General features: G+C 40.6%; 2 protein-coding genes across 3 annotated transcripts; one reads left to right on the top strand and one right to left on the bottom strand.

Moving 5' to 3' along the window:
- Positions 1 to 1,035: 1,035 nt before the first annotated feature.
- hsf2bp (heat shock transcription factor 2 binding protein) lies at positions 1,036 to 8,815 on the bottom strand. The gene is made up of 9 exons (XM_076302688.1): positions 8,717 to 8,815; positions 7,192 to 7,348; positions 6,859 to 6,962; positions 6,226 to 6,375; positions 5,230 to 5,374; positions 5,022 to 5,139; positions 4,666 to 4,769; positions 3,428 to 3,710; positions 1,036 to 1,211 (listed from the first exon to the last, which is right to left on the bottom strand). Exons 1-9 carry the CDS (start codon positions 8,762 to 8,764, stop codon positions 1,205 to 1,207), a joined length of 1,116 nt encoding a protein of 371 aa, XP_076158803.1. The 5' UTR covers positions 8,765 to 8,815; the 3' UTR covers positions 1,036 to 1,204.
- A 1,107-nt stretch (positions 8,816 to 9,922) lies between these two features.
- On the top strand, positions 9,923 to 26,995 carry ankrd10a (ankyrin repeat domain 10a). 2 transcript variants are annotated; one of them, XM_076303432.1, is made up of 6 exons: positions 9,923 to 10,274; positions 11,981 to 12,133; positions 13,959 to 14,050; positions 23,123 to 23,367; positions 23,914 to 24,003; positions 25,986 to 26,995. In XM_076303432.1, exons 1-6 carry the CDS (start codon positions 10,074 to 10,076, stop codon positions 26,399 to 26,401), a joined length of 1,197 nt encoding a protein of 398 aa, XP_076159547.1. In that variant the 5' UTR covers positions 9,923 to 10,073; the 3' UTR covers positions 26,402 to 26,995. The 2 variants fall into 2 exon arrangements, with proteins under 2 accessions (XP_076159547.1, XP_076159546.1); XM_076303431.1 differs by having other exon boundaries at positions 25,983 to 26,995.
- The last annotated feature ends 188 nt before the right edge of the window (positions 26,996 to 27,183 follow it).

Raw genomic sequence — 27,183 nt, 5'->3', positions numbered from 1 at the left:
AAACAAATACAAATATCCAGACTGCATAGCAAAAAAGCTTCAACAATGTCCAGGTCTGGGAAAAGATGTCTCATTCTTCCTAGTGAGCTGGCTTCTGCTGTGAGTGAATGCATTTTAGTTCAAATAAACTGACTTTGGACTCATAGTGACATTTAGCAGTGGTGTCATCACATTCAGACTCCACAGTGAGGGTCCCTAGCAGACTATGAGGAAATTAAACAGGACCTAATTATTATAGAGAGGACCTTGACTGTCTCAAACGGCATACTTCCGTCAGTCCACTGCTAGTGTGCACTGAGTGCTTACATTCGTAGTGCTCACTTTTCGATGGTTGGTATTGTCCCAATATATGCACTATATTAAACTAAGTATTTGAAGTGTGCAAGTAGGCGGGTTGAGACACATCTCTTGTCACAATATTGCATGTTTCAGGTCACTCACAAAATATTCCCAAACACGCTTGGCCTTGTACGAATACTGAAATGGCCGGCTTCATTGAAAAAATATATATTGAGAGGTGGTTGCACCTGACGGCAGGCAGCACCAAGGTCATTCATTACTAATCACAGAAATCAGAAGTGCCACTGTGATTATGATAGCTTAATTGATGTATAGTTTGATGCAAATTTTTCAGATTGTTCAAAGTATGTGTTACGGTATCTCATCAGCAATCACCAACTTGGTGTATGACACCTTTAGCCTTGCACTTTTTAATTTCAAATAATTGAGCCTTTTTTCAGTGAATAGCTGTTACAAAATTCACTATGTTGGCTTCTAGCTGGCTGTAAAACTACTCAACCAAGTCACCTGTTCTTTGCAAAAGCGCAAATTTCCCATGATCCACATGTTTAATCAATTGAAAGTTTAGATGAGTTTAAAATTGTTGCTGGATGAGTTAGAAAATATGTTGGGATTACCTAACATGGATAGAAGGACAGCTGTTTGAGATGTTATAGAAAACTATGTACATTCTTTAATGATGATACAGATCTGACAACAGCAATACAGTGTTTGAACAAACCATCAATTTAAAATTATTATTTAGCAAAAACAGAGTATGTGTTTGGGAGAAAACATAACAAACTGAGGACGACTTAGAAAGTGCCCAGTGCCGTCACTGCTGCTGACTGCACTGCATGTGTCTAGAAGAATCTCTTCGGTTCTGTCAGTTTGGGCCGAAGCCATACTGTGTTTGCAGACACCACTAGAACCTGCAAGAGTAGAAGAACAGCTGTGCTAAACTGAAAAAAAAAACATAAATAGATTGTCTTTTAACAAAACATTTCCATTTACAGTAAAGAGGTGCTTGCTTATGCAAATGCCAACGACCAATTTTAAGGAAAGATGAGATGCTATAACTGAAAACCCAAGGACACAGTTGTTTGTTCCTCCTAATGGCTAGCCTTCACAATTTAAGTACCCATTAGCTAAACACACTCGGGCTGATACGCTTTGGTAAGGACACTTAACTTATGTTTCCTCTTCAACTGACTGCTGTGTTTTGTTGGCTAAAAGAGGTTCAAGAATAGGCATTGGTAAGTGGTGTATTTTGTGCGTGCAAGCAAAGTAATTTTGTTGTGCTTATCTGTCACCATTAACAATTTTAAAGTACAGCTTTAGTTACAGAATTAGTACTGTATATATGAGCCGAGTTAATTAAACTTTAAGGGACAGTGTCATGGATTAATTCCTAGTCCTGGACTTATTTCAATGGAGATCTCCATTGAGAAAAAGGTTTCAGTCTAGGACTAGACTTATCTATCTATAAATTACAGGAACATCTGTCTGTCTGTGTGTGTGTGTGTGTTTGTCCGATTGATTTCAAATTTGGCAGGTGTCTTGCTACAGGCACGAGAGAGTGCAGTGCCAAATTTGACGTTGTTTGGATGAGGAGGATAGAACCGGGGCTTTGGCAGAACTGAATCAATGTACATGGGTAAAAAGTTAAGCAAGTGCAAGACGTGTGGATGATTATCATGTCTGACCTTAACAATAAAGACCTGTATGCAGTTTGCTTGCAAAAAATGATTCTGTGGATTTTGCAACAACACGCCAACAAACACAGGTATGCAGTGGCTATTCAAAACAACGTAAAAATGATGTGCAATAAACTTACACTTCGAATAACCCAGGCTACTTTGGACGTTTTTACATGCAAAGCAGCTACAGACAACGAGTGGCAGACAGAGCGTGATGTCACTTATAGGCTACCAGAGATTGTTTTTTAAGTCACACCGTTGTAAATTTCATATGATAATGCATCATTCCACAAAATGGTTTGTCTTCTCTATCATCAAGTTATTCAATAGGCATTGACTTAAAACAGCTGTTAGGCTTATGTCATTTTGATCTGTAAAAAATGTCACATGCAGCCATGCTTAAATTCTGCTCACTGCACATTTATAATATTCACTATTTATTATTGAATGCTTAGCTGGAAAAATGTTTTCCCTATCATCCTATTTTTTAAGCAAACCTGCCTGCGGGCATGTAATTGGGTTACAGGTTTTCTACAGGAATAGCATGTTTGAAAGGGCACTGCACTAGTTTTGTGAATGGAAAACCAGCCTTAACCACACTGCTAATAACTGCAGGAATTTGCATATCTGCAGCATGAGATCATATTGCCTGCAGGTTGAAAGGAAATTCTCACCTCCTCTCATCTCCCCTCCTCTCTCCCCCCCTCCTCTCCTCTCCCCTCCTCTCCCCTCCCCTCCTCTCCTCTCCCCTCCTCTTCTCTCCCCTCCTCTCCTCTTCCCTCCTCTCTCCCCCTCTCCTCTCCCCTCCTCTCTCCCCCCTCCTCTCCTCTCCACTCCTCTCCTCCTCTCTCTCCCCTCCTCTCCTCTCTCCCCCTCTCCCCTCCCCTCCTCTCCTCTCTCCTCCTTCCTTCTCCCCTCCTCTACCTCCACTTCTACCACCTCTCCATACTTTGACTAGTACTTAAAATGTAGGCACTCCTATCCAATAGTACTAGTATTGACTGATGCAGTGGTAAATCCCATAGCTAAGGTCTCCTCTGCACTATAGATTAAATGTTTATATATTCTACTGTTGTAGCTGTAGCTCTGTATCTTAAATGTTTATATATTCTATTGTTGTAGCTGTAGCTCTGTATCTTAAATGTTTATATATTCTATTGTTGTAGCTGTAGCTCTGTATCTTCAAATGTTTATATATTCTACTGTTGTAGCTGTAGCTCTGTATCTTAAATGTTTATATATTCTATTGTTGTAGCTGTAGTTCTGTATCTTCAAATGTTTATATATTCTATTGCGGTAGCTGCTGTAGCTCTGTATCTTAAATGTTATTCTATTGCTGTTAGTCGCTTTGGCTATATTAATCAATGTAAATGCAGATTTGTTAGAGAGGAGCTGCACAGCAGCTAAACAAGACAGAGCGTGAGCATCTCCCCAGTCAGAAACCTTACTTTGCTACTTGCTGTCTTTTCTTCGCCAGGAAGGGAGTCTTGTCCTTCTCGGGGGCCTTCTGGGGCTCCTGGCTGGAGGAGGAGGGGACAAGAGGCCCCAGGTCCTCCAGCGTCTCCTGGGCCGTCTGGCGGAGGCCCTGGTGGCGGCTGGAGGCCAGCTGGCGGATGCGGCCCAGCGGGAGGGAGGGCAGCAGGTCGGAGGCCACATGGGCCAGCACCTCCTCCTCCAGGAGCAGCGACTGGAGCAACCGCAGGGCGTGGAGGCACACGTCCGAGTTGCTCTCTGGAGGGCGTAAGTAGATGGGAGTGAGTGGGTGGGTGAGTGAGTGTGCTTGTGTGTGTGTTTGAGTGTTTGAGTGTGTGTGTGTGTGTGCGCGAGTGTGTGTGTGCGTGTGTGAATGTGAGTGAGTGAGTGAGTGAGTGAGTGAGTGAGTGAGTGAGTGAGTGAGTGAGTGAGTGTGTGTGTGTGTGTTTGTGCATATGAAGGTGTGTAGGTGTGTGTCAGTGTACAAACATATGTTTTGTTACAGGTATACATACATGGGGATTTATGTTGTCGTGAGAGTGTTTTTTTGTAAGAGCGAGTGTGGCAGTGCATGTGAATGTTTACAAAGAGAGACAAAGAGCCTGAGAGAGGGTGGTGTTAGTTGCCCTTCCTGTAAAGACATAATGCAGAATAATGTAAAGGACAAACAGAGACAGAGAGTGACAAGCCAGATGTAAAATTGGAAAACAAGAGGCTGGTCAGGGAGAGAGAGAAATGGGAGAAAAAAGAGGACCGGAGTAGAAGAGAGGATGCAAGGGATGGATAGAGATGGAGAGAGAGAGAGCGAGGGAAGGTGGAGAGAGAGAGAGGAGGGAGGAAGACAGGAAGGGAGACAGAAACAGACAGAGATGTGGCCTTAATCCCTCTCTCTCTGTCTCCCTCACTGCACGAGAATCCTGCAGCTTTGACGTCAAGAGCGTAGCACAGGGCCATCTCGAACACACAGTCTCTCTCTCTCTCTCTCTCTCTCTCTCTCTCTCTCTCTCTCTCTCTCTCTCTCTCTCTCTCTCTCTCTCTCTCTCTCTCTCTCTCTCACACACACACACACACACACACACACACACACACACACACACAGTCACAATACACCCACTGTTCTTTACTAAAATACTTCCATTTGTATTTGCCTCACCGGGCACAATGCTCAGTTAATCTTTTTCATGGTTCTGCATGAACTCTTTCCAGTCCTTACCTTCCAGTAGGGTCCAGATAAGTGGAAGCAATGCAGGGTTTCCACTTATGTACTTCAGGCCCTTTACACTGATGCTGACGTTATACAGGGCCATCAGCATCAACCTGGATGACAATGTGGGTTGCCATTAGGGATGCCTGTTTTTCTAACGGAACATAACACTGCAGCAAATGTGTATGGCATCTGAACAGCACAGGCCAACAGATAAAGGGATTTTGGTAGAGGTTGACATTTTTGAGACATGTGAGCCAAACAACAGCATCTGTGTGTGTGTGTGTGTGTGTGTGTGTGTGTGTGTGTGTGTGTGTGTGTGTGTGTGTGTGTGTGTGTGTGTGTGTGTGTTCAGGTAACCTTACACTTTCAGTTTGGAGAACACTCCTGGCTTGATCAGCCCCAGTAACTCCATCAGTGTATCCAGCAGGACATGAGCCGAATTAGACAGGAAGTCCCGCCCACAGGTCACCGCTCCCAAGTCTGATGAGGCAGAGAGATCCCACTTAGCAGGGTTCCAAAACCATGATTGGCTGTAAGAAGAGCATTTGTGACTTGTTCTCATGTACTCACTGGTGACGACTCCAGCAAGAGCAAGGACAAACTGGTGCTCATGGGAGTTGGAGTCCTGCTGGGGCACTTTGGAGTCTTGGTCAAGTGACTTCACAAAGCTCTCCAGAGTTTGACCTGCCACACTCAGAAACGGCTCCAGCTTGCCCTATGTCAGACACATACAGACACACAAATTTATGCACACAAGCATACACACACACACACACACACAAATGCACGCACACACACACACCACACACAGAGTGTAATGCTATCCTCTTAAACTCACTTATCACACTAGGAAATCCCTCTTTAGCTCTTTCCTGGAACAACTCCACAAAAAATGTACAAATAAAAGGGATTTCACTTCAAAATCCAGAGATCATATTTATATTTAAGCCAAGGGGCTGCAGTAGTTATGTGGACTGGCATTTGTGAGGGAAAGAAATGTTTTGACACCAAATGTAAACTATGGTCTGAATGTCAGTCCACATCCACTCAAATCTTTGATTGTTAATCTGTGTCACGACCACTATATTTTTATGTGTGCATATTCAGGCCCATGTGTATGTGACTGTGAGATGTGGATGTAGATATATGCATTCCAGATACACAAATAAACAATTGGAATTTAAAAAATGTGTCCTTTCAGTCGAGTAAAAATCTGAAGGGACCAACAGAAAGCCTTTCCAAAAATAATCACACTAGAGCCTTACAGGGTTAGTCCTCTCTTTCTCACTGCATGTGTGTATGTGTGTGTGTGCATGTGTATGCGTGCGTGCATGCGTGTGTTTGTGCATCTCTGTATTGTGTGCGCGTGTATGTGACTATACCTACCTACCTTTGTATCCCTAACTGCGTGTGTGTGTGTGTGTGTGTGTTTGTGTGTCTGTGTGTAAGTGTGTTTGTGTGTCTATGTGTGTGTAAGTGTGTTTGTGTGTATGTGTGTGTGTGTGTGTGTTTGTGTGTATGTGTGTGTGTGTGTGTGTGTGTGTGTGTGTGTCTCAGTACTCGTACATCAGCTAAGATGTCCCTGACGGCCTCCTCCTTGCTGGAGGCGCTCCAGAGCAGGGTGCAGACGGCGGCCCCCAGCCCTGTGCAGAACTCGGCCTGCTGCTGCAGCTGCTCCCTGCTCTCCCACAGCTGCTCCCGCAGCACCAGCTTCTCCTGCAGAGGACACAGACAAAGCCCTGAGCACGGCACATGCACACTCAGTCAGAAACATTCTCTCTCGCTCTATTACACACTCACACACACACACCCACACACGCTCACTCACTCACTCACTCACTCACACAGACTTTCGCAAACACACATGTAGATGCATATACCACAGACATACCCCTCAACACACACTCAGTCAAAAACATGCTCTCTCTCTCTCTCTCTCTCTCTCTCTCTCTCTCTCTCTCTCACACACACACTTTCACACGCTCACTCACACACACACAGACTTACACAAACACACATGTGGATGCATATACTACAGACATACCCCTCAACACACACACCACACACACACACACACACACTTTCACAAGCTCACCCCACACACAAAGACTTACACAAACACACACATGCATATACACAACATGTCTCTTTCATTCATCTCCCCATAATTCCTTGCTGTCGTCCCTCTTCCTCTCTCACCTCCCTCTCTCTTTGGCACTCGGTCTGGGCGACCTCCAGCCGGGAGCGGAGGTGAAGGCAGTCCTGTCTCTGTTGTTCCTGTTCCTGTTCCAGCCGTTCCCTCTCTGCACAGAGGATCCAAATGTCAGAACCCAGAAACAACACACACTTCACGCTGTGCTCATGTTTGTAAAAAGGACATACTGTAGTATTGAAATATTTTACACACTTAAACTTTTTTAAACATCATTTTACTTTTTGTTTCATTATTTCATTACGTGATTGCATATGCATTATATGTATGCATTATAACACACCCCTTGAGTTGTGAATTGAGGCAATGTTACATCTTACGTGTTTCTATCTGACGTGCTTTGTGTAGTGTGTCTAGCAGGTCCCCGTTGATTACTTTGGGTAAAAACTCTCGTAGCTGCATGACCTCGGTAGTAAGTTTTTCCATGTCCCTTTTTCGGATTGACACATATCCATCTTTCCCAAAGTCCTGAAGGTACTTAACAAAACACAAAGCCGTAGATATACGGCTGATATAACAATGACAAGCGCCCCATCTAGTGGGCAAAAACTGAAACCGTGCTGTGTCAATACCAAACACTTTTCAGGACGACATGGGCATAGAGAATAGTTACCGTTTTTCTCGATTGTTTTGATGCTTGGGCCAACTCTGACATCACATTCTCAAAACAGTTAACACCCGTGTCTGAACAAAAGCACTCTGGCCAAAATGACACATTTTGCTTGCAAAAGGCTGCTACTCTCTCAAAACACTTAAAGCATGCAGCAAAAGCAAGTCTTGCCTTCAAACAACACATCCTGTCGTCAAATCACTGTGTGATTTCAATCAATCATTACACACTGGACAACAAAATGCAAAATCTAGTTCTCAAAATGAGCATGTTTGCTATGTCTGTTCCATGTCTTTCTCGTTTTTCTGCTATCAGAAAAAAACTGTGAATAAACAAAATGTACTGAATAAAAAATAATGTATTCATTCCTCTCAAGATGTAACTGTCATTGACATGTAAGACCTACAGTAAACACCTAGGCAAGACAAATTTCATTGAAATACAACTTGTCCTTTTTCATTGAAATGGACCTACAGTAAACACCTTTTGTACTGTTTTCTCCACCAAATAGGCAATCTATACCACCTGTGAAAAGATGTTTTCCTTTTGTTTAGCATGGGAAACCAATAGAGTTTGGGGCTTTTGAATGACACCAGTGTTAACTGTTTTGCAAAAGGGTGTGAGAAATGTGTGAACCCAATGAAAATGTGTGAACACATTCGCAAGAGATGACTTCTGCTGTGCAAAGAAAGTAGTCATGAAGACCAAGTGGATTCCAGTTTACTTAAGCAGGAGGTAAAAGCAATCGAGAAAAACTGTAACTCTCCATTTTAGATGTAAAATCATGTAATGTTTTAAGCAAATTATTTGATTTCTTATATCAAGTGAAAATGCAAACTAATGTTTTCCAAAGTGGATAGGTACATAAACATAAACAGTAACAATTAAGGCCTTGACTGACTTTGCTTATGATAATTTTAGCGACTTGACACTAAAATGGGTAACTAATGTTAACTTCCTAAATAAACTTAGATGTGACCAACATGTAACTTTAACATAAATAATTTCATACTTAATTGACTCACCACAAACACTTACACATTGTCAAACCACTCCTGTCAATTTCATAGATTCCAACAAAGTCAAATTACAATGTTGTTGATTGTTGTGTTAACGTTAGCTTAGTGCTGCTACTGTTACTAGCTCACTCACAGCTAACTAAATTTACTTAACAACAGCTGGCTAGATAAAAATACAGATAGGACACATAATGTCACCGATGTAAGATCTATTACCTCCGTCCTTGGAAAAACCGTGGGTATTTTGGTTTCAGATGCTTTCATTGTAATTTCCTAACTGTTGAGGTTTCATGGGTTTTAGCAGAGCCCTATCAAAATTTCTCTGGTTTTCGCAAAATAGTAAGCAACTGTTTGAAGACCTGCGGCTCATTACGCCCTCTGGTGGACATAATCTGCAAATTACACAAACAAATTAACCTTACTTGAGAGTAGAGTAGAGGAAATATCCCCCAAAAAGTCTATTTTCCAAAATAACATTAAGATTTAGAACCTCCCTTCAACTGAAGTTTGACATTTATGTTAAATGGTAAATGGAAAGCATTTAGCCTATATAGGACTTTTCTACTCCTTCAAGCACTTGAAGCACTTTGCAGAGTAACATTCATTCACTCACACATTCATACAGTGATGGCAGAGGCTGCTAATGAGGCTGCCATGCACCAACCAGAACATTGGGAGTCGTTTGGAGTTTATTGTCTGGCTCAAGGACACTTTGGCAGGGTCAGGGTCAAGCTATATGGCCAATGTTTTTTTTCTAAGAAAGAAGCAATAGCTTTGGTCTGAAATGGCTTTAAAATGTGTTCAAATTCTTGCAAAATGTTGCAGACCACCAACATCAGTGGTATTGTGCCCTTTGAAGCTAGGTGCTTCGTGTGCATATCATGTTCATTCAGTTTTTCCATCACCCCACCATCACCATCTACATGTTAGTGCTGCTACTGTTATTAGCTCACAGCTTGGACAACACTGCAGACCAACAGTTTGCACTTACAAAGGCTTGCTAGAAACAATATGACTAGATAGAGAGTGCTGATGGAGATAGAGAGCTCTGATGGACCCCCATTTCAGACCCAATATGAAGAGGCTACACATAGCCTGCAGTTGATAAAGGGTAAAGTAAAAAATATATATATTATAAATGTAGGTCAATCAGGTTTATAGACATTTAACCAACAACAGTAACTCCAGCATTAAACTGTATTCTGTAGGTTAGGATAAGCCCTAGATACACCTATGGGCAAGGGCTAGGCCTACTTCCTACTACTAGACATTCTCTGGGCCTACTTAACGATTAGAAATCCTTGTTTCAAAACTCCATCACGGATTTTACATGTTTCCAGTCCGTAGCATAGACCGCCAAATCCGTGTCTCCAGTCCAGACACGCCTGTTCGGGTTTGTCATGTTACCACTGAAGTTACACTTTGAGGGTGTGCGCCCGGTGTGTCTTTGTATGTGTCCATTCTCGTCAAACGGTGCTCGCACATTTGGATTTCCTTCAACAATAGCTCCACGGGTGTCCTCACTACAATTTAGGCGCTTTTTTATATTTTTCCAGACAATTTGAGGCACAAAATGATGTCGGTGGGCATCGAATCTGGATTTTCAAACGATGAGGTCCTCAACAATCGTTTTCCTCTCCACCGCGCCTGCAGGGATGGGGACGTTGGTGCCTTGTGTTCGCTGCTACAGTGCGCCACAAACCAGGCGGACTTGGTCGCTGAAGACTCTTTTTACGGTTGGACACCCATTCATTGGGCAGCACATTTCGGGAAGGTAAGATGCGTTCGTTCTAAGTCAGATATCACGCTGATTTACTGCGGGCTGGTGAATGGCTGAATGGGCAAACTGCGTTAGCCAAGTTTCAGTTACTGACATTGCTAACTTGGCTAACGTTTATTAGCTACCAGGGTCGCTTCAACTAACAAAAGAAAGCAATGTGACTCAAGATATTGATACACAAAAGGTGTTTGTTCTAGATATAAATGTATTAAGGCAATACTTTCTGGCATGTGCGGTCTTTGTATGCGATGTATTGTATAAGTATAGATGTATATCAACGGAATATAACGAGGCAGAGATTTTTAACGACATGATGTTCAAGATGATGTGTCTGTCTTTTATTCTCAGTCAACATTTAACGCAAGTTACGAATTCGAGGAATATCAGTGCATGATTATGTATTTTATCAAAGTCAGTGTCGTCGCGAAAATAAAAACTCAACTTCTATTGTGGTTACTGTTCATGTGTATAGATAAAGTGTTCATGCAACGTTATATAAATGGACCAAGTATGGGAGGGTTTTACTTTATGAATAATTTTGGAAAGTACCCGTCTAGCTCCACCAAATGCAGTGCGCAGGCGGCGCGTAGGCTAGGCTACGTTGAGCGCTTATCACCCCGCTCCTGGTACGCAATCATTTATTGGCCAAAGGAGAGCCAATGGCATAAAACGCGCCAAAATCATATTTTAAAAGATAATACAAGAAATTGTAGTTTGACCTTTTACCGTTCCTTAATCCTCACATTCCCATCCCTTTCAAACTCGTAGTGGTGGCGTGAAACATCCAAGTGTATCTCACCTGTAAACAAAGAAATATGTAAACACACACTGCAGTGCAGTATTAATTTAAGGGACTTGCAAATTGCATTAGAATTGGATTTTGTATATAAAATATATGTTTACTCTATTTTAACTACTCAGTAACGTTTGTTATGGTTAATGTGGCAGGTGATGGGGGTTCTTGAAACACAGACAGGAGGATTGAATTTCCTTGAATTTCCCCTAGGGATCAATAAAGTATCTATCATTCTATCTATCTATCTTGTTTAGCTGGGAAAGAACCACTGAAAATAGCCTCTGAATTGTGAAGCTAACTGCAGCTCAAGTGGATTAATGTCAGCTTTAACTTGCCCTATAGGTGTAGCCTAATCTGTGAAATTAATCTGTTGTCTTAAACCCTTTGATCGACCTGCTGCTGCTTATTCTTTACACATAGAAAGGGGGAAAGCATAAATGTCTGCCCTACCACTGAACATGTGACCAATGTGGTCTTTAGGTCGCCCAACATTAGTGGTTTGAAGTAGGAGGGAGTTGGCAGAAGTCCCTGTCTTTGTGGTTTATGTTAGAGGACAGTGTGAGCGTCGTCTCCAGTCAGGCTGGCTGAGGCTGTTGGGCAGGTATAATTTGGCCATGCCCATTTATATTCCAATAACAGTTGGTGAAAGAATCACTACGGTTTAATCACACTGTGTGGCAGTGAATGAGCAATAACATATCTGAACAAAAATTTGGCAGTGGAATAATGACCATTAAGACATATGGAGTATTCTATTCCATAGTCATGACCATATGGATATTCTAAGTATTAATGTTTTTTATTTGTAATTAAAAAAAATTCTATGTTTTCCTAACTGATAGCTAACTGCAGTTTTTCCTACTGTATCCTAAACTGCCTCTCTTTGCCTCTGTCCTCCACACAGCTGGAGTGTGTGCGGCGTCTTGTGCAGGTTGGCTGCGAGGTGAACGCAGTGACAACACGCTTTGCCCAGACGCCTGCCCATATTGCTGCTTTTGGAGGCCACCCTGAATGCCTGCTGTGGCTTCTGCAGTCTGGAGCCGACATCAACAGACAGGTGGCGTGCCTCTTGTGTTTCAAAATATTACATTTACATGTATTCACTTAGCAGACACATAGACACTTTCAGATGCTTTTACTTACAGAATGAGGAATGACATTCAATTTACAATGCTGAGGAGACCTTAGGTGACAATAATTGCTACAACAATTAATGTTACTATGCAAAGGGAGACCTTAGGTAGCAAATTCAACAATAAATGCTACTACCAGAGGATGAGCTTGCAGAAGTTTTTTTTAAGCATATATTTTGGCGTTGTTTTTTTTTTTGGATCAATGGAGATAGTGGTAGAAGGCGAGGACAAGGGAATTGTATGGTAAGTGCATGTTAGGTGTGTTGGATTGTTAGAAGTTTATACTTTTCTTGGGAGTAAATGAGGTGTGTGTGTGTGTGTTTTATATATATTTGTATTTTTTAAAAATGTGTTTGTTATGAGGGAAGGCTGCCATTTCCCATGACAGAGCCCACTGTCACAGCTCTTCTAGTGTTAATTTCAGCGCTCATAGTACCAGGGTTTTCAAAGGTGCTATTGATGCTGTCAGTGGAACACCACATGCCCCCTGTGTCTGTGTGACATTGAATATTGGCGTGACGTGTGTCACATCTCCTCTGCTTCCTATGTGTCATGCTATGGATTAGCAACATGCAGAGAGGGATCTGAACCTAGCGACCCCGGCCCACTCTTAAAACGAGGTCAGTGGGATAAGCGCAGAAGGACTGCTGTGAGTGGTGGATTTGCATCCTTAACCCGTCCTCATCACTGGCCAAGCCCCCTATCCGTGCCTCTACCATGCTGTAAGGTCAGGTCTTTAGTACCAGCTGAGCTCAGTTTTTCTACAGGAGGCAGGGACTTGTTCTTGATTGAAGCGTTCTGGAAGTAAATTACTCAAGTAGAACCAAATTCAATTGTATTAACCTAGCAACGTTGCTCTAAGCAGTGTACATATGCTGGAAGCACTGGGAATCAGATTATGTTGTCAAAGGGACTTACATCTTGTGTACCAGAATTCACAGGGCACTTTGTTTACCCACATTTCATTAATGGCCTTAAAAGATTATTATTTATTAGCTAAACAGGCATGAGTCCTACCTTCACTATTAATTTGTGTGTGTTGATATCATCTTAGAAATACGCAGATGGGATTACTGAAAAGCAGCAGCAGTTGGAGGGCAAGAGGCAGGGGGAGAGGGGAGGCTGTGAATCAGTCGGCGAGTCAGTGTAGGTCAGGGCTTGCTCCACTCAACTGTGACCCCAGGGCAAATTAAGCTTGTGACGCAACTCTGTTACTGAGAGCATGGCTGTTGTCTACGCTCTCTCTCACACACACACACAGACACACCACACGTCACATCATGTCTGCTGCATCACGGCTGATTATGCCTGGGCTGTGTTCTTTGACCTACATTCGTGTAGAATGCACTAGATCTAAGCACAGAGAGAGATTTCCTCCTGAATACTCCATATTCAGGAAACATTCTCCAGACCTCTAGAGAGAACTACCAGGCTCAGAGTTCAGTGGGTCTGCTGTAGAGACCCAGACCCCTAAAACGCGACAGGAAGCAAGAACACAAAGCTTCAAAATGACAGTGTTTTCTAGCCTCTCCTAAAGGTTTTTGCTGTCAAGACGTCCAGTTCATTGAAACTGCAAACCGTCAGTCATTAGAGTTACTAGAATTTAAAAAATGCTAAATTTTTCACCCAGGGTATGCACACTATCTTCTTTTAATTTTCTTTTACATAGTGGGTGATATGCAGAAAAGCAATATTGTTTTTCCCCTCTTTAATCACACTAAGTGTCTCTGTCTGTCTGTCTGTCTGCAGGATTACGTGGGTGAGACCCCCACCCACAAGGCAGCTCGGGCAGGTAGTATGGAGTGCGTCACGGCCCTGCTGCTGCACGGGGCCAAGCCAGAGTAAGTACTCGCACGAAACATGCTCTCTTAAAACAGCAGCGTTAAGTTTGACTGTTTTCAGAGGGTGAAGGAACCCCTTTAATGATCCTCCAAGAAGCAACCAAGTCAGCCTTCTCCTCGTTGTATGGCCATGATTGAGTCGGAGGTTAAATTTGAGCTTTTTAAGATGTAAATGTCTACCAGAAACTGACAGGATACTGTTGAAATTCACCAGCCACATACTCAGTATTAGTAAATTATTATTTTGTGTCTTAAATCTACCAACCACTTTGATATTCTACCAGTTAGTGTCTAGTGCTAATTTCAGTCCCTGAGTTAGAAATTTGATTAAATCTCACAGCCTGTATGGGCAGATGGCTTGCAACCTACTCAATGGTGGGTTTCATTTCTGTTTATTTCTGATTGTTCAGGTGTCCCCAAGCCAGTTTAAATGTTGAAATGTAGGATGGAAATGGGACAACTTGGTTTTATGTATAACTTATAAGAGCTGACCCTCTACAGACATACTTGACAAAATGTTTTGCTTCTTCTTTCTAAACTCTTTCTGATGCCACCATTATTTAAAAGTTATGTTAAAGGGGTTCCTTCCTCTGGTTTAAGTGATATTTTTATAATTTTTTATTTTATTTTGTCAACTGATTTTATTAATTTACTTATTCAAATGATTTTCCTGTTCTAATAGCTCACTGTTGTTTAGCCTGTGTTGAGATTAACCTTTTGTAAGTCCAAAAAAAGAAGACAGACACATGCACATTTCATCGTTTGCTCATGGCAGGTATTCAAACCACTTATGCCACAGGGACAACTCAAAGTAATTCAATGGTTTATTCTTACTATAAGCTTAAGCGACTCGAATGGGTGTTAAATGTTTAATTGTAGATATTCAATTTCACTTTTAGTAATCACTGGCCAGACAGGTTTTTTTGAGACAAATGGGTAGGTGCATATAGTGATTCCAGCAAACCTATCTATTGCTAGGAATACTTTAAAGGTCTAAAATACATATAGTACCATAACTTGATTGGGTTTGACATAGAATGGACTTACCAAATGCAGTCATTTTGATACAAAAGCTTTGGTTCTATGAACAATGCTTTCGGCATTTTTAACACAGTACTTTAAGGTTAATCAGCGATTTCAGGCCCAAACATAAATGATCACATTCATCTAATCTTTCCTAACGATCCGCTAGCTGTCTGCCCCATAAGCAGGCTGTCAAAAACGCATCTCTGTAGGCAGCCTAGGCTCCGAGATCTGTACACAAAAACAATTGCTACCAACAAGGCTTGGCAACCCACTCAAAGGCAAAATAAAAGTGTTTCAACCAATAACCGACGAGATGCGCGTTTAGGAGAGTTTTAATTGCACGGGAGGGAGTAGTGAGCTAGCTCTCAGTTTTGTTTGAACATCAACAGAAGTGACGTATCCCCGCTATCACTTTAAATTGTGTTTGGCTATATCTTGGAGACTATGGGTAATTGGTAATTTAGTGCTTACTGAACGCTGTCTGACTGTCAGTAAATCAGACCTTTGCCGTCAGATTTGGCCTCATAGGTTAAATATCTCCTCTGTGGTCATCCTGTCTTGGCAACAATAGATTCAATTTACTGTTGGAAATGTAGCCCACCACTTTGGATGAGTCTTAGCTTTTCCACATGTTACACACAACGGGTGAATATAAGTGAGCAAGTGTTTTTGTCTAATTGGTGTAGGATATTAAATACTGGCTAGTTGTTTAGGAACATTGTTCCAATAAATGCTCAGCTGAAAGACCACATGGTCTATTTACATGGTCCAGTGTGTTAAATTTTGGAGGTTTTCTTGATATATTTTGTTGTTAGGTACTGGCATTTCAAATGCTTGTCTAATTCTTACTGTCTCTGTTAGACATATTGTGTATAAACTGCGCAACAGTGGTTTATCCAAATAATAATAATTTTGTCTAGTGCTGGGTGGTATACCGGTTCACACCGTATACCGGTGTATATTTTCGTTATGATATGATTTTTTAATATACCGCCATACCGGTGTATTTGATTGCACAAAGTTTGGAACGCTGCGCCATGCGACAGTGTTTCAGATGGGGACTTTTTTCACAAGCAGGCATGGTGCCACTGCCAGGCATAGTGAGGGTAAACACAAAACACCCTAAGTTTTTCCCCTGAAGTATGACCCTTAAGGCTCAATTTCTCCTTAGGTGTTGCACAGAATACCTTAAATTGTTTCTTTAGTTAAGGAAAAACGTTAAGGGATACTGCATTGAAAGGGATTTACCGTCACGAAAATTCTAATGAGATTGTTCAACAGCTGTAACTAGCTGGCTAGTAGGTGATGTCGTTAGTTAGCAACCCACCGAACACAGTGAAGTTTAATGATCTTATCATTCATCTCACCTTAAGACTATTCCCTGAAATTATCCAGGTAGCAAGTAAAGCATGTTATAGCCTAGACATGAACTGAGCAGTACTAGCTGGCTAGTTAGAAATTATCCTCACTGTCATCAGTGCACCAAAACGAACTTTTTTTGTTAATGTTTTGCCTAGCGAACCGAACCCGAAGCTCATGACAGGCTAACAAGACATCCACATCCACATGAAGTTAACGTTAGCCTACGTCATGTAAACCACACAATAACAATAAGGCATGTTTCTGATAGGCAGAGTAAGCATATTAGCAAAGAGGTTTTATTTTATATTGTATAATTTTCAAAAAAGTACAATTATTGCAAGTTGCAATACTTTTTGTAATGGTTTTATACAAGATGTGAAATTTGCACAGTAAAAGTTCTGTATTTTGACTGCAATTGTCTTTGCATTCTGATTAGATTCTTCATTAGAATCATGAGTGGCTCTTTGTAAACAGCATCATTTTCTGGGGCCATGCAAAACTGCATTACCACTAGTGTGGAGTTATTCTACATCATGACAGTAAAATAGAGCATCCTTAGTCAATGCAGCAATTCCTCTCTCAACCTGTAGAAAATGCTGTGAACATCTGATTATGCATGAAAAATACCATCATATACCGTGAAACCGTAACAATTTTGAAAAATACCGTGATATACATTTTGGGTCATACCGCCCAGCACTAATTTTGTCACAAAAAGCTACATTTCACGTTGTTACCGGCGTCCATCCATGGCATGTATGAAACCAATCCAAGTTGTGGATTGAGTGTCAACAAGGTTCCCAATATCCCGGTAAATCAGAATCAGGTTGTGTTTTTCTTTAGAGTGAAGAAAAGAAATGCAGCCCCATTTGTAGCTCCCATTCAACATAGCTGAAGAAATGTTGCAAAATCAATGTATAGCCTAAACCTTGTGGTATCTTTTCAGCCTGCAAATTTAATGATGAAATGTGCATCTGTCAGAGCATCTTTAATGTGGAAGTTCTTTAGTGCAAATAATTATACCACTGCTTGGTTGAATTTCCCATTGTCATGCGTTCTTTAGAACGTGTAATAATAACTGTAGGTTATTTTCACACTTATGAAGTAGCTCCAGTATTTTCACACTTGTATATTAATTCGCCAAACTCTTTGTGAAGTTTAAATGCATGTTATCCACTAATCAAATCATGCAAATAGCTTTCAAAATGAGTGACTTTACCCAGATCTTCCTGGAAGTGTTTACCATGTTGTGGCCAAAGACGACACATGCTTATCCTGAGACTAAAATGCTATAGCCTAAGAGTACTGATTTGGTCAGTGGTGGCGAACTTTAGATTTCCATGCCTTATGCCTCTAGATATGGGGTATTTTTCTTGATGGAGACACACTGGTCATAAATCCTGTAGCACTGTAGTGAGTTTTGGACAATGAATGTTTATTAGGACTGTGATGGTAAAGGAGTAGTTTGGCAAAAGGCTGTAGTTTGCCTCTTTATAAATCAATTAAATGATCAAAATGTCTTGGTATGATTTTTTGATCAAACTACCTCTTTACCATTATGGTCTGTCTGAATTTTGAGTGGTTAGACCCCTGTAGACAAAGCTAATGAAGAGCAGTTTCAGATCCTTGAGTAATCTTTTTTTATTATTATTATATAATATAATTGTGGCAGTTTTTTACTTTTCTAAGTAATTGAACGAGTGCAGCTGTAGGAATTTGGCATGTGGGCCAATGACATGACATCAGTCATCGTCAAGTGGTGCAACCAGGTAAAAATACTAATTTTAAACCAAGACATAGTAGATAAAAGTGAACAAATGATTGAAAAACGTGTTGTACCTAATTATTCTATTAAACAATATACTTTTTTTATTTGTAAAGTATTTATTCACATTTTAGATTGTTTAGTCATGCAAGCCTTATTTGTTAATGACCCATGTACAGCTCCCCCATGTACTGTTTAAATATAGAGGAAACAATCACCTCCAACTCTTGTTGAAGAGATCAATTTTGATACTTGTTTCAGTGACTGTTCCAACAGTTCAACTCAAACTCCTTTAGATGAGACTGGGCATTTATCAGGACCCTAGCCTGTTTTTTAAGAAAAATATTTAAGATGAAAGCACACCAAAAGATTTCATAGAAGTTCACATAAGAGTGATAAATAATAAATAACGGCCATCGAGGTGTCCTGACAACTCAACAATGCAAGGTATACGACAGAACAAAAATTTTTTTTAAATGATAAGCTTCAATAAATCTTAGTAGACATATTTATGCACTGAATTATAGCTATGTGATCCACATAAGAGTTGGAGGCGTTTTTGACAGTTTGTATAAAAACGGGGGTTGTGTTAAAACAAATCTTATTTCATATGATTGACTGGTTCGGGAAGCGTTATTTGTACATTTTTATATTCTCTTCAATAATGCAGATGGTAGAGAGATGTGTGTTTGTGTAATTTCAATCAAGATTGTGTCATCATAGTTATGATCAGTTCAACTTAGAAAAAGGAAGAGAGAGTGAAGTTGGAATCACTGCCTGTAATCAATAATCCTACTAAATTAATAGCGCTTTATCCGTTTAATGATGTTAAAAGCTAAGGATAAGAAGTAGGATTATGTTTCTTCAAAGAGCTGTATATTATGTAAGCCTGACTAACTGTCGGCTAGTGAGCTAAATAATTTCAGCTTGAGGGCAGTTTATTACTGTGTGTGTACACCCCTCCCTCATCTCTCAAAACGTTTGGCCAACAACAGGGGCTCAGGCCTACTTGTGTAGCAAAAAAACATTTTGTATAATTGAAAGATGTCTAGGCTACCATTAGTGTCTCCATCAACATCAATTGATCTTAATGTTAGAGACAGACCAACCCGTGTAGGTCTTCGTTTAATAGCAGCAGATAGGATAGCCAGTAATATCAACCGATCGGCTTGCCACAGAGTTCGTTGTTGTTAGCCTACTGATGACCCTAGCTACAGGAGGATTGCTGTAGTTATGGTCCGTTCATAAATTCACCCTGGCACCGTGTAAATGGATTCAGGCACTGTAGTTTTCTATTTACGTATTTCTTAATTGAACTTTCCATTGCTCCATAAACAATTATTTTAGCTTCTGGAAGGGGATTTTGGCAATTGAAAACCCCATTACTGATGGTGTGGGTTTATATCCGTGATGGCAACCTTGCCTTGCCTTGCTGTTTGGGCTACAATGACTCTCTAGTGTCTCAAGGTACTAAGTGGTATTATGAAATGATAGTGGACTGCTTAGCATGTTGACATAAGTGGATATCTGGGCAACTCGGCGCATAGACAATTTTGACATTGCATCAAAACAAAGATGTATTTAAATTCTGTTATTTCTTGTACATTTTTGTACATTGTAAGAATGTAAATTCTTGCATATTAGAGAAAGAGTAGGTTTCCTGGAACTCTAATCCATCATACTAACAAATTGTCTCAATGTCTGTAGGATCTTTTGTCACATTACTGCCCTAATTGTTTGGAATGTCTCTCTTCCTGTACCTGAATGTCCAGATATTTTTATGATCAACCTGATTTTGAAGTGACCTTTTTTCATGGAAAGCAGCATATGAAAAGGTCTCCATGAAGATGACCTTTTGAGTATTTACTGATAAGCATTAATTGCCATGAACCACAAATTCCCCTACACATCTTAATGTTTTGCAGCTATTGAATTTGAACATGGCTTGATTTTCTCAAGTAGTCCCAGAAAGGGTGGAACAATCCAAAAACAACTGAACAATCTGCAGCAAGTGCTTCAGCCAGTGCTACTGTTCTGGCTATAGGAGAGTTCTCACTATCGCTTCCTTCCCTATCTACACACGGGCAAACAGTCGAGGTATTTCCTTGCGGTGATTGGTTTTAAATTTTAGGAGCTCAGTCATTCATTATATTTTTTTTGTTGTTTTTAGACCTGCATGCTTTGCTTAAAGCACTTTTTAATCATTGTTTGAGATTTTACTGTAGCTTAATGTGTTATGTAGGGCATTTTTTGTCAACTAACCATTGAATAAACTGATAGGCCCAGCACTAATCTTAGGTTGATAGGGCAGAGTTAGCAGTTTGTGAGGAATTAGACAGGGATCTACAGAGAATGAGTACTTAAAATGGCAAAGCAAAGCATTCCAGGATTTGGGTTGAAAAAAATTAAATGCTTCCTCTCAGACTAAAATGTTGAATCTAGTTTAATATGATCACATAATTAAATGGAAGGGAAGAACCTCCTGTGCCTTCATTTCTGTGCCTGATCATCATGTTTGTCTGTTGGTTGTGCACTGTTTACCATTGCCAAACAAATAAAAATAAAACTATATAGTTAATGTTTTCAACTTTTATGTTTGTAATGAATTTATTTATCTTTATACTGTAAATCCTGCTTTAGTTGAGATGAAAATTACATTTATAAGAACAATATGTTTTGACTTAAATTTAAAGGATTGGCTAATGGCTTTTTGGATGATTTTTTCCAAAAGGATTCCAGAGAAGCTGCGCTTAAGTGTCACTTACCAGCCAGCTGGTGGTAGTGCACTATTCAGTGCCGTTTATGAATTGCTTTTTTTAATTAATTCTTTTAAAAGTGCTATTGAGGTGAATTTCTAGTTGAAACCCAAGTATCAAGTCAAAATTGTCATTTGAGCACTCATTGCCATTTTCCACAATTTGGATGTACAAGTGCGTCCACAGATTGTCTGGCATTTCAAGCAGGCATCATTATCCAGATTTGCTAGCACAGTAGGTCTTTTCAGTCATATCCAAATACAAAGAGCCTTTTGTAATTCAACTGGAAGCATTTAATTTTTTAAAAGAAAAATAATGGGTATGCAAGCCTGTTATGCAATTTCCTTTGTATCTGTCTAAAGGGTACGCTCTGTGTTCGTCTGCTTAGCAATGGGTTCCATGTTGTCACTTTGTCCTGTGTAGAATGAGTCATTCAGTGTGATTTTAATTTTATTCAAGAGGAAAGAGAGAAAGGTGTTGCACTTAGTAGGTAGTATATTGAATTCATGAATGCTCAAATCCACCGTTGTTCAGCAAACTAAACTAAATCTCTAAACCCATTCACTTTCATTTTTTACCCAAGCTTGGATGGGTAAGCGAGATTGGGTGTGACTCTGCAACATAGACCAGAGAAAACCTTAGAGAAAGTCCACTGTGGCAAAAAAACTGAACTGGGCCAGATTTTCCACCAGTGCTTTCTGTGGAAGGATATTTCTCTCCACATGTGGAAAGTTGAGTGTCAGTACATCATTTGAAATATTATGGCCCAAATATGCCTGCCATCCTCCTGGTACGGTTTGGCATTTGGCATACTTAGAAGGAAAACCTCTGCTATGGGCTTTCCTGCAGAGCAAGTTTGAAGCCTATTGCCATAGAAGGAATTCCAAAGTGGAACATTTGATGTAGGCAGGAAGGAGCAGAAGGGAAGTCTAATTTGAATAGGGTTTTATCTGATTGAGGTTTATAAAGAAGAATAGCTTCTCTCCTGGTAAGTAAATTGAAGGGGGGGGGGGGGTTCTTAAAGTTTAGTTTGGGATATTGCTGAATCCCGTGTGTGGTTTCTCATTCATGAATTCCTAGCAGAGACTAGACACTGCAGTGGGAGGTGATGACATTTGGGGATTGTATATTCCTGAGAGCTGGGTTGTTTCTCCAGTGCCAACCTTTTTTTAAGAGCTTAAGAAAGCACAAAATCAACCTGAAGGGCAACTGACATGATACATGGTGACATTTTGAGAACTGAAAGTATTTTTCTAACTTGAACAACAGAGGGTTCCTTTCTAGTCCATACATGAACAGTTAAAACAGTTTTAGATTTCTTGAATTCTTGCCCGTATCAGAGGTAAAAACTCATTATAAAAACATTTACTGTAAGATTGACATGGGTTGAAGATGGGTCTTCAAATGTTAAACTTGCATGCAAGATGTCACAAGTAAATTAAGACCTTGCATTGACCTTCTGACCAATGTAAAATTATTTTTGCAGTACTATATGTGTTTGTGGAAGGAGTTTCAAGCCTGACGTTATTTCTACAGATTCATTTGAAGAGCTTAGATGCTCTCTAGTGGTAGAAGCTGGACCTGTATTACAAATAGCAAAGTAGTCCTTTCAGTCTACATGACTTACACAAAATTAACAACTGACCACAAACCTGCTCCTATGTAGAGATGAACTTTTCTTTAAGTTGGGCTACTTCGTTTTTTCTCTCATGTCAGTTGCACTTTAGAAAATTAATTGGAGCTATTTTAAATCATACAATTTTAAAGTATTAAAAAGTATTTAAAATATTTTCGTAGGCACTGAATTAGTGTTTATTGCTAACTGCTCTATATTAATGTAGCTTGCTTGGTTTACATATTTATTATCAACCATTTTACTTTTGACATCAAACAGCTGCTTTCTGATCCACAGTGTTCACCCCCTCCTAGTGCAGTCTTAACTCACGGGTCATCTTTGGCCCCAAATAAAAAGCTATGTTCCAGTGTCAGATCTGAGCACAAGGGATCCAGTGATCTTGACAGCTTGTCAGTCACAGTTGATTGGTTTTTGTCTCGTCAGTCAGTTTTTTTGGTTGATTGTCTGTTTTTTCTTTTCCTTCTGTGTTGAGTGCACACAATCAATATTGCCTTTGATGCTAACTGGTTGCTTTCTCCATTTGGCAGTTTGCGGAATGCCAACGGTCAGACGGCAGCTGATCTGGCCCACACGCAGGGCTTCCAGGAATGCGCCCATCTCCTCTCCAACGCCCAAAATCAGTTCATTCAGCTCAACGGCCTCCACACCAACGGCACCAATGGCTTTCTGAACGGAGCCCATCACCACCACCAAGCTCTCGGGGGCATAGCCAATAGAAAGAGGTTGCTTGACTGCGATGAGAATAATCATTTTAAGAAGGCAAGGACAGGAGGTGAGTTTCGTTGGAAATTATGTAATTGATCAATTTCAACTTGGTCTCTTATGGAAATTATTTTATTTAAAACCTTTTTATAATCTTGCCATTTCATGTGGTAATAACTGAAACCATTGACAGTGAGTAAGTTGTGGTTTGCACCAAACATTCTAGAGCGCGCTGCTCTAAAACCTTTAGTTTGCTCCAAAACTGCACCACCGCAGGAGACCCAATTATCTTGAAACGGCTGATGGTACTCTTGATCAGTTTCCATTATTAACTTGCTCTTATTCTGATTGAACAGCCATGTATACGGTCAATCAGGTTGCCTGCTGTAGCTTCTCAAGGAAAAGCAAAGCAGCAGCGGCTATTCTGATCAAAGATTATCCAGTCTTTTTAAGCACTTGATCGGAATAGAACGTGCCCCATGTAAACAGATGACATGACATTTTTTATTCGGAATAGTTTAATCGGAATGACAAAAGAACTGTTTGTGAAAACCCACCTTAATTACATAATGCGTATTCCTCAGCTTCACATTCCGACTGCCTCTCTTGTCCACAGATATGGACCTTCCCCTGAAATTGGCCAACGGTGCAGCCGAGGAGATGGAGAGCATGCATCTGGAGGAGCCGGTGCCAGATGCTAGTTCAGGTGGGACTGGGCCTGTTGCCGTGGCACTGAATGGCCTTGAGAGCCAGATGGACCAGGTGGCTACGGAGAGCCCCACTCCTGCCTCCAAAAAGCCGGAGTTCAAAGCCGAGCAAGCTCGTTGGCCATGCACGCTCTCATATGCCTACCTGTAACAGCCTTTCCCACCCCTGGTGACTTTACACATGTTTAGAGAAAAATATGTTTTTTTATACATAGACCAGTTGACAGTTTGTATGGTAGAGTTACCATGAACTTTTTCCTCATGAACATGAAACATTTTTTCAAAACCATTCCGTATTGCGTCTTTGGAGATCAGATATTGGGTACTCTGAAGCTCCAAGAAAATGTGTTCTTTCCTATTCAGATGCCCTTTGCTTTGACTTACTTACTATCTTTGGTTTGTACTTTGTGTTGCATTTTTCGTATTGCACTCTTGCATGACTATCAACTACATGTATAATAGTATGGACTTTTGAGGTCTGTGCTTTATACATGATGTCTGTTTGTTTGGTAAAATATTTGGAGATGTCTCAGGCATTTCTGAGTTGGCAGTTGGTGCTAAGAAATGCCCCTGGCCTTCACACAAACTTAACAAAAACCTGAATTTTGTTTTGCACGGTCAAGTTCCATTCATTCGATTGTGTCGGTCTTCCCATGAGCTGTGCATTGTGCTATGGCTCGCAAGTGGAGACACGACGTAACAGCATGAAGAGTGCAATTTACCATTTAAGTTAAGAATGAAACCCATAGAACTTCAAAGTAGGGAGATCGAGCCAACATGCTCAAATACCTGCATGGGGCATGCTGTTCTACTACCAATTTAGTTTCCTTTAAATATATTTTTAAGTTTTAAAAACCTCCCTCCGTTTCTTAAAGTGAATCGTACACATGCACATTTTTCTTTGTTTGTAATTTACACCATGTAAAGTTTATGGCGTGTGCATCGTTTTTCTGATCGTACTTCAAACATGTAGATATTCCTTGCAAAAATATTGTGTAAATAACCTTTTTTGAGAATGAATACAAAAACAGCATTAGACATGCTTTGTACTGTGTTGCTGAAGGAAGTGTTGAGATAGTAGGTCATAGATCATCAATTTGTTAACATTTCTGAGTTTATATGATGTGGTTTTGGGGATGTCCCAGGCCATTATAATCCTATATATATTCATGAATATCTTTGGTGATGGGTTGTCAAATGCATTACAACTTTGTGTCGAAATTAAATGATCTGCCATTTGAAGCAATAATGACTCTGTCTTGAGTATGTAACGGTAGTATCTCAGTTTGGTGTATTTGGTATAAGGTTGCTATATAGTTAGCTTGTAGTTGTCAGAGGTTAGCTAGAACTAGTGTCTTGCTATGATTTCTTGTGTACAATTCCATGGATATCTGTCTGAGAGAAATCACCACTTACACTTGTCATGTGAGTATGCTTCCCCCCCCCCCCCCCCCCCCCATCAATTTAAGGGATATTTTAGTTAAACGGCATTATTTTAATTTAATTGCAGCATTAGTAGTGGACTGTTTGAGAGTTCGGCAGAGGCCAGATGGTTTGGCAAGTCCCTGTATATCTATCTTTTGGTTTTCTAAAGGAGACTTCTTCATTATTACTGGATACAACACTGTTCCACGTTAGAACTTACAAATGGTGCCTGATATTTTGATCTTTGACCCTTTGGTGAGCTGGCAGTGGTGATGCAATATTTCAAGGTGTATATTTTAAATTTAACAGACTGGAATATCTCTCTCTCTTGGGTTTGCTAAAGAGAACTTGATCATTATCAATGACAATTGATGACAAACATGACGTGCAAAACAAAATTCAAATTGAATAAGGCAAGGGTGGTTCACCTATGCCTCAGCCTAATATGATTTTTTGCTCAAATTGACATTTGAAAAGGTCAATAAGCTGCATGTGTTCCAATTGTACAATGTGATGGTGACCTTGCCTTGTTTCACCATCTCGTTTTGGACAGCAGGTGGCGCCACCATCACCCAATCTTTGATGAACGGTCACACGCCACCTGCCCCGAACTCCACCTCCAATGGGGTCCTTCACACCAACCTACCACCTAAGAACGGACACCTGGATTCCTCCGACAGTGGCGTAACGCCAACCCACCACCCCAACCCTGCAGACATGTGCGGCTCCCTGCACCTCACTGGCAGCCCCAGCAGCTGCGTCAGCCACCGTCCGTCCTGGGGTAGCCTTAACGGCACCTTCGCGAGCGATTTTGGGGATCACCTGCACTACGGCCACTATCATGGTTTCGGGGACACGGCAGAAGACCTTGAGGACGCCAGCAGCCATGTGGAACACTCCCGCACCATGAAGGTGGAGCGGAAGTACAACCAGGCAGTCCTGAGCACCATGCAGCTTTACCATGTATCGTAGAGGAGGGATGGACACGGGATAAGACAGTACATGTGTATGTGGTGCGTTGTGAGTATGTTTGTGTTTCATGTCACAGTGGTGGCCCATCACCATCAGCCTTAACTGTTTAGAACGGTTGCTTTCGCCATGGCTGGAATACGTTACCTTCCCTACTTACCAGCTATAGTAAACCAATCAACGGGGAAAATGGTGCAATTCATGATAACACAAGGGCAGAACTATTTTACTTTTTTGTATGTTTGTTTATGTTGCTTAGAGTAATATTTTTTCTGTGTTCTGTATCCTACATTTCTTCAAAGTGTGTGTGTTTGTTGTTTAACTGAAATTAATTGGGATCCTATGTGGTCAAGCATTAATATGTAAGCATGTAATCTAGGGAAATGAGTGGTGTCAAATGTTCTTTGAGAATTTGAATGTTGTTCATGATAATTAATTTAATTTGACTTATGTTAAAGGATGTAGTAGTTTTTGTGCCTGTTTTTTATGTATTGTGGCTCTAAAGCTCCATTTTTGTACTGTAGTAAAATTGGTTCAATTGTTATGTGCCGAGTGGACATTAACTGTAAAACAGTTTTTGTGTAAGGGTCATGTAAAGAAAAAAAACTGCAACATTGCTTTGTTATAAATTACTCTACTTTGTAATAACAAAACAATGTCTATTATCTTTGTTCCAAACTTGCTCGATAAGTATTCTGATGTATGGGCAACAAGCAGAATGCACGTCACACAGAAATGAGTCTCTTTTGATCCTCGGCATGGGTTTTGGTCATGGAAACAAAAAA

Source organism: Alosa pseudoharengus, unplaced genomic scaffold (genome assembly GCF_046254945.1).
Source record: "Alosa pseudoharengus isolate Yale_2024_CS ecotype anadromous, Long Island Sound unplaced genomic scaffold, YU_APseudo_1.1 YU_APseudo_1.1_scf_24, whole genome shotgun sequence".
Taxonomy (NCBI): domain Eukaryota; kingdom Metazoa; phylum Chordata; class Actinopteri; order Clupeiformes; family Clupeidae; genus Alosa; species Alosa pseudoharengus.
Note: the sequence above shows the minus strand (reverse complement) of the source record. Positions and strands in the feature narration are given on the sequence as shown.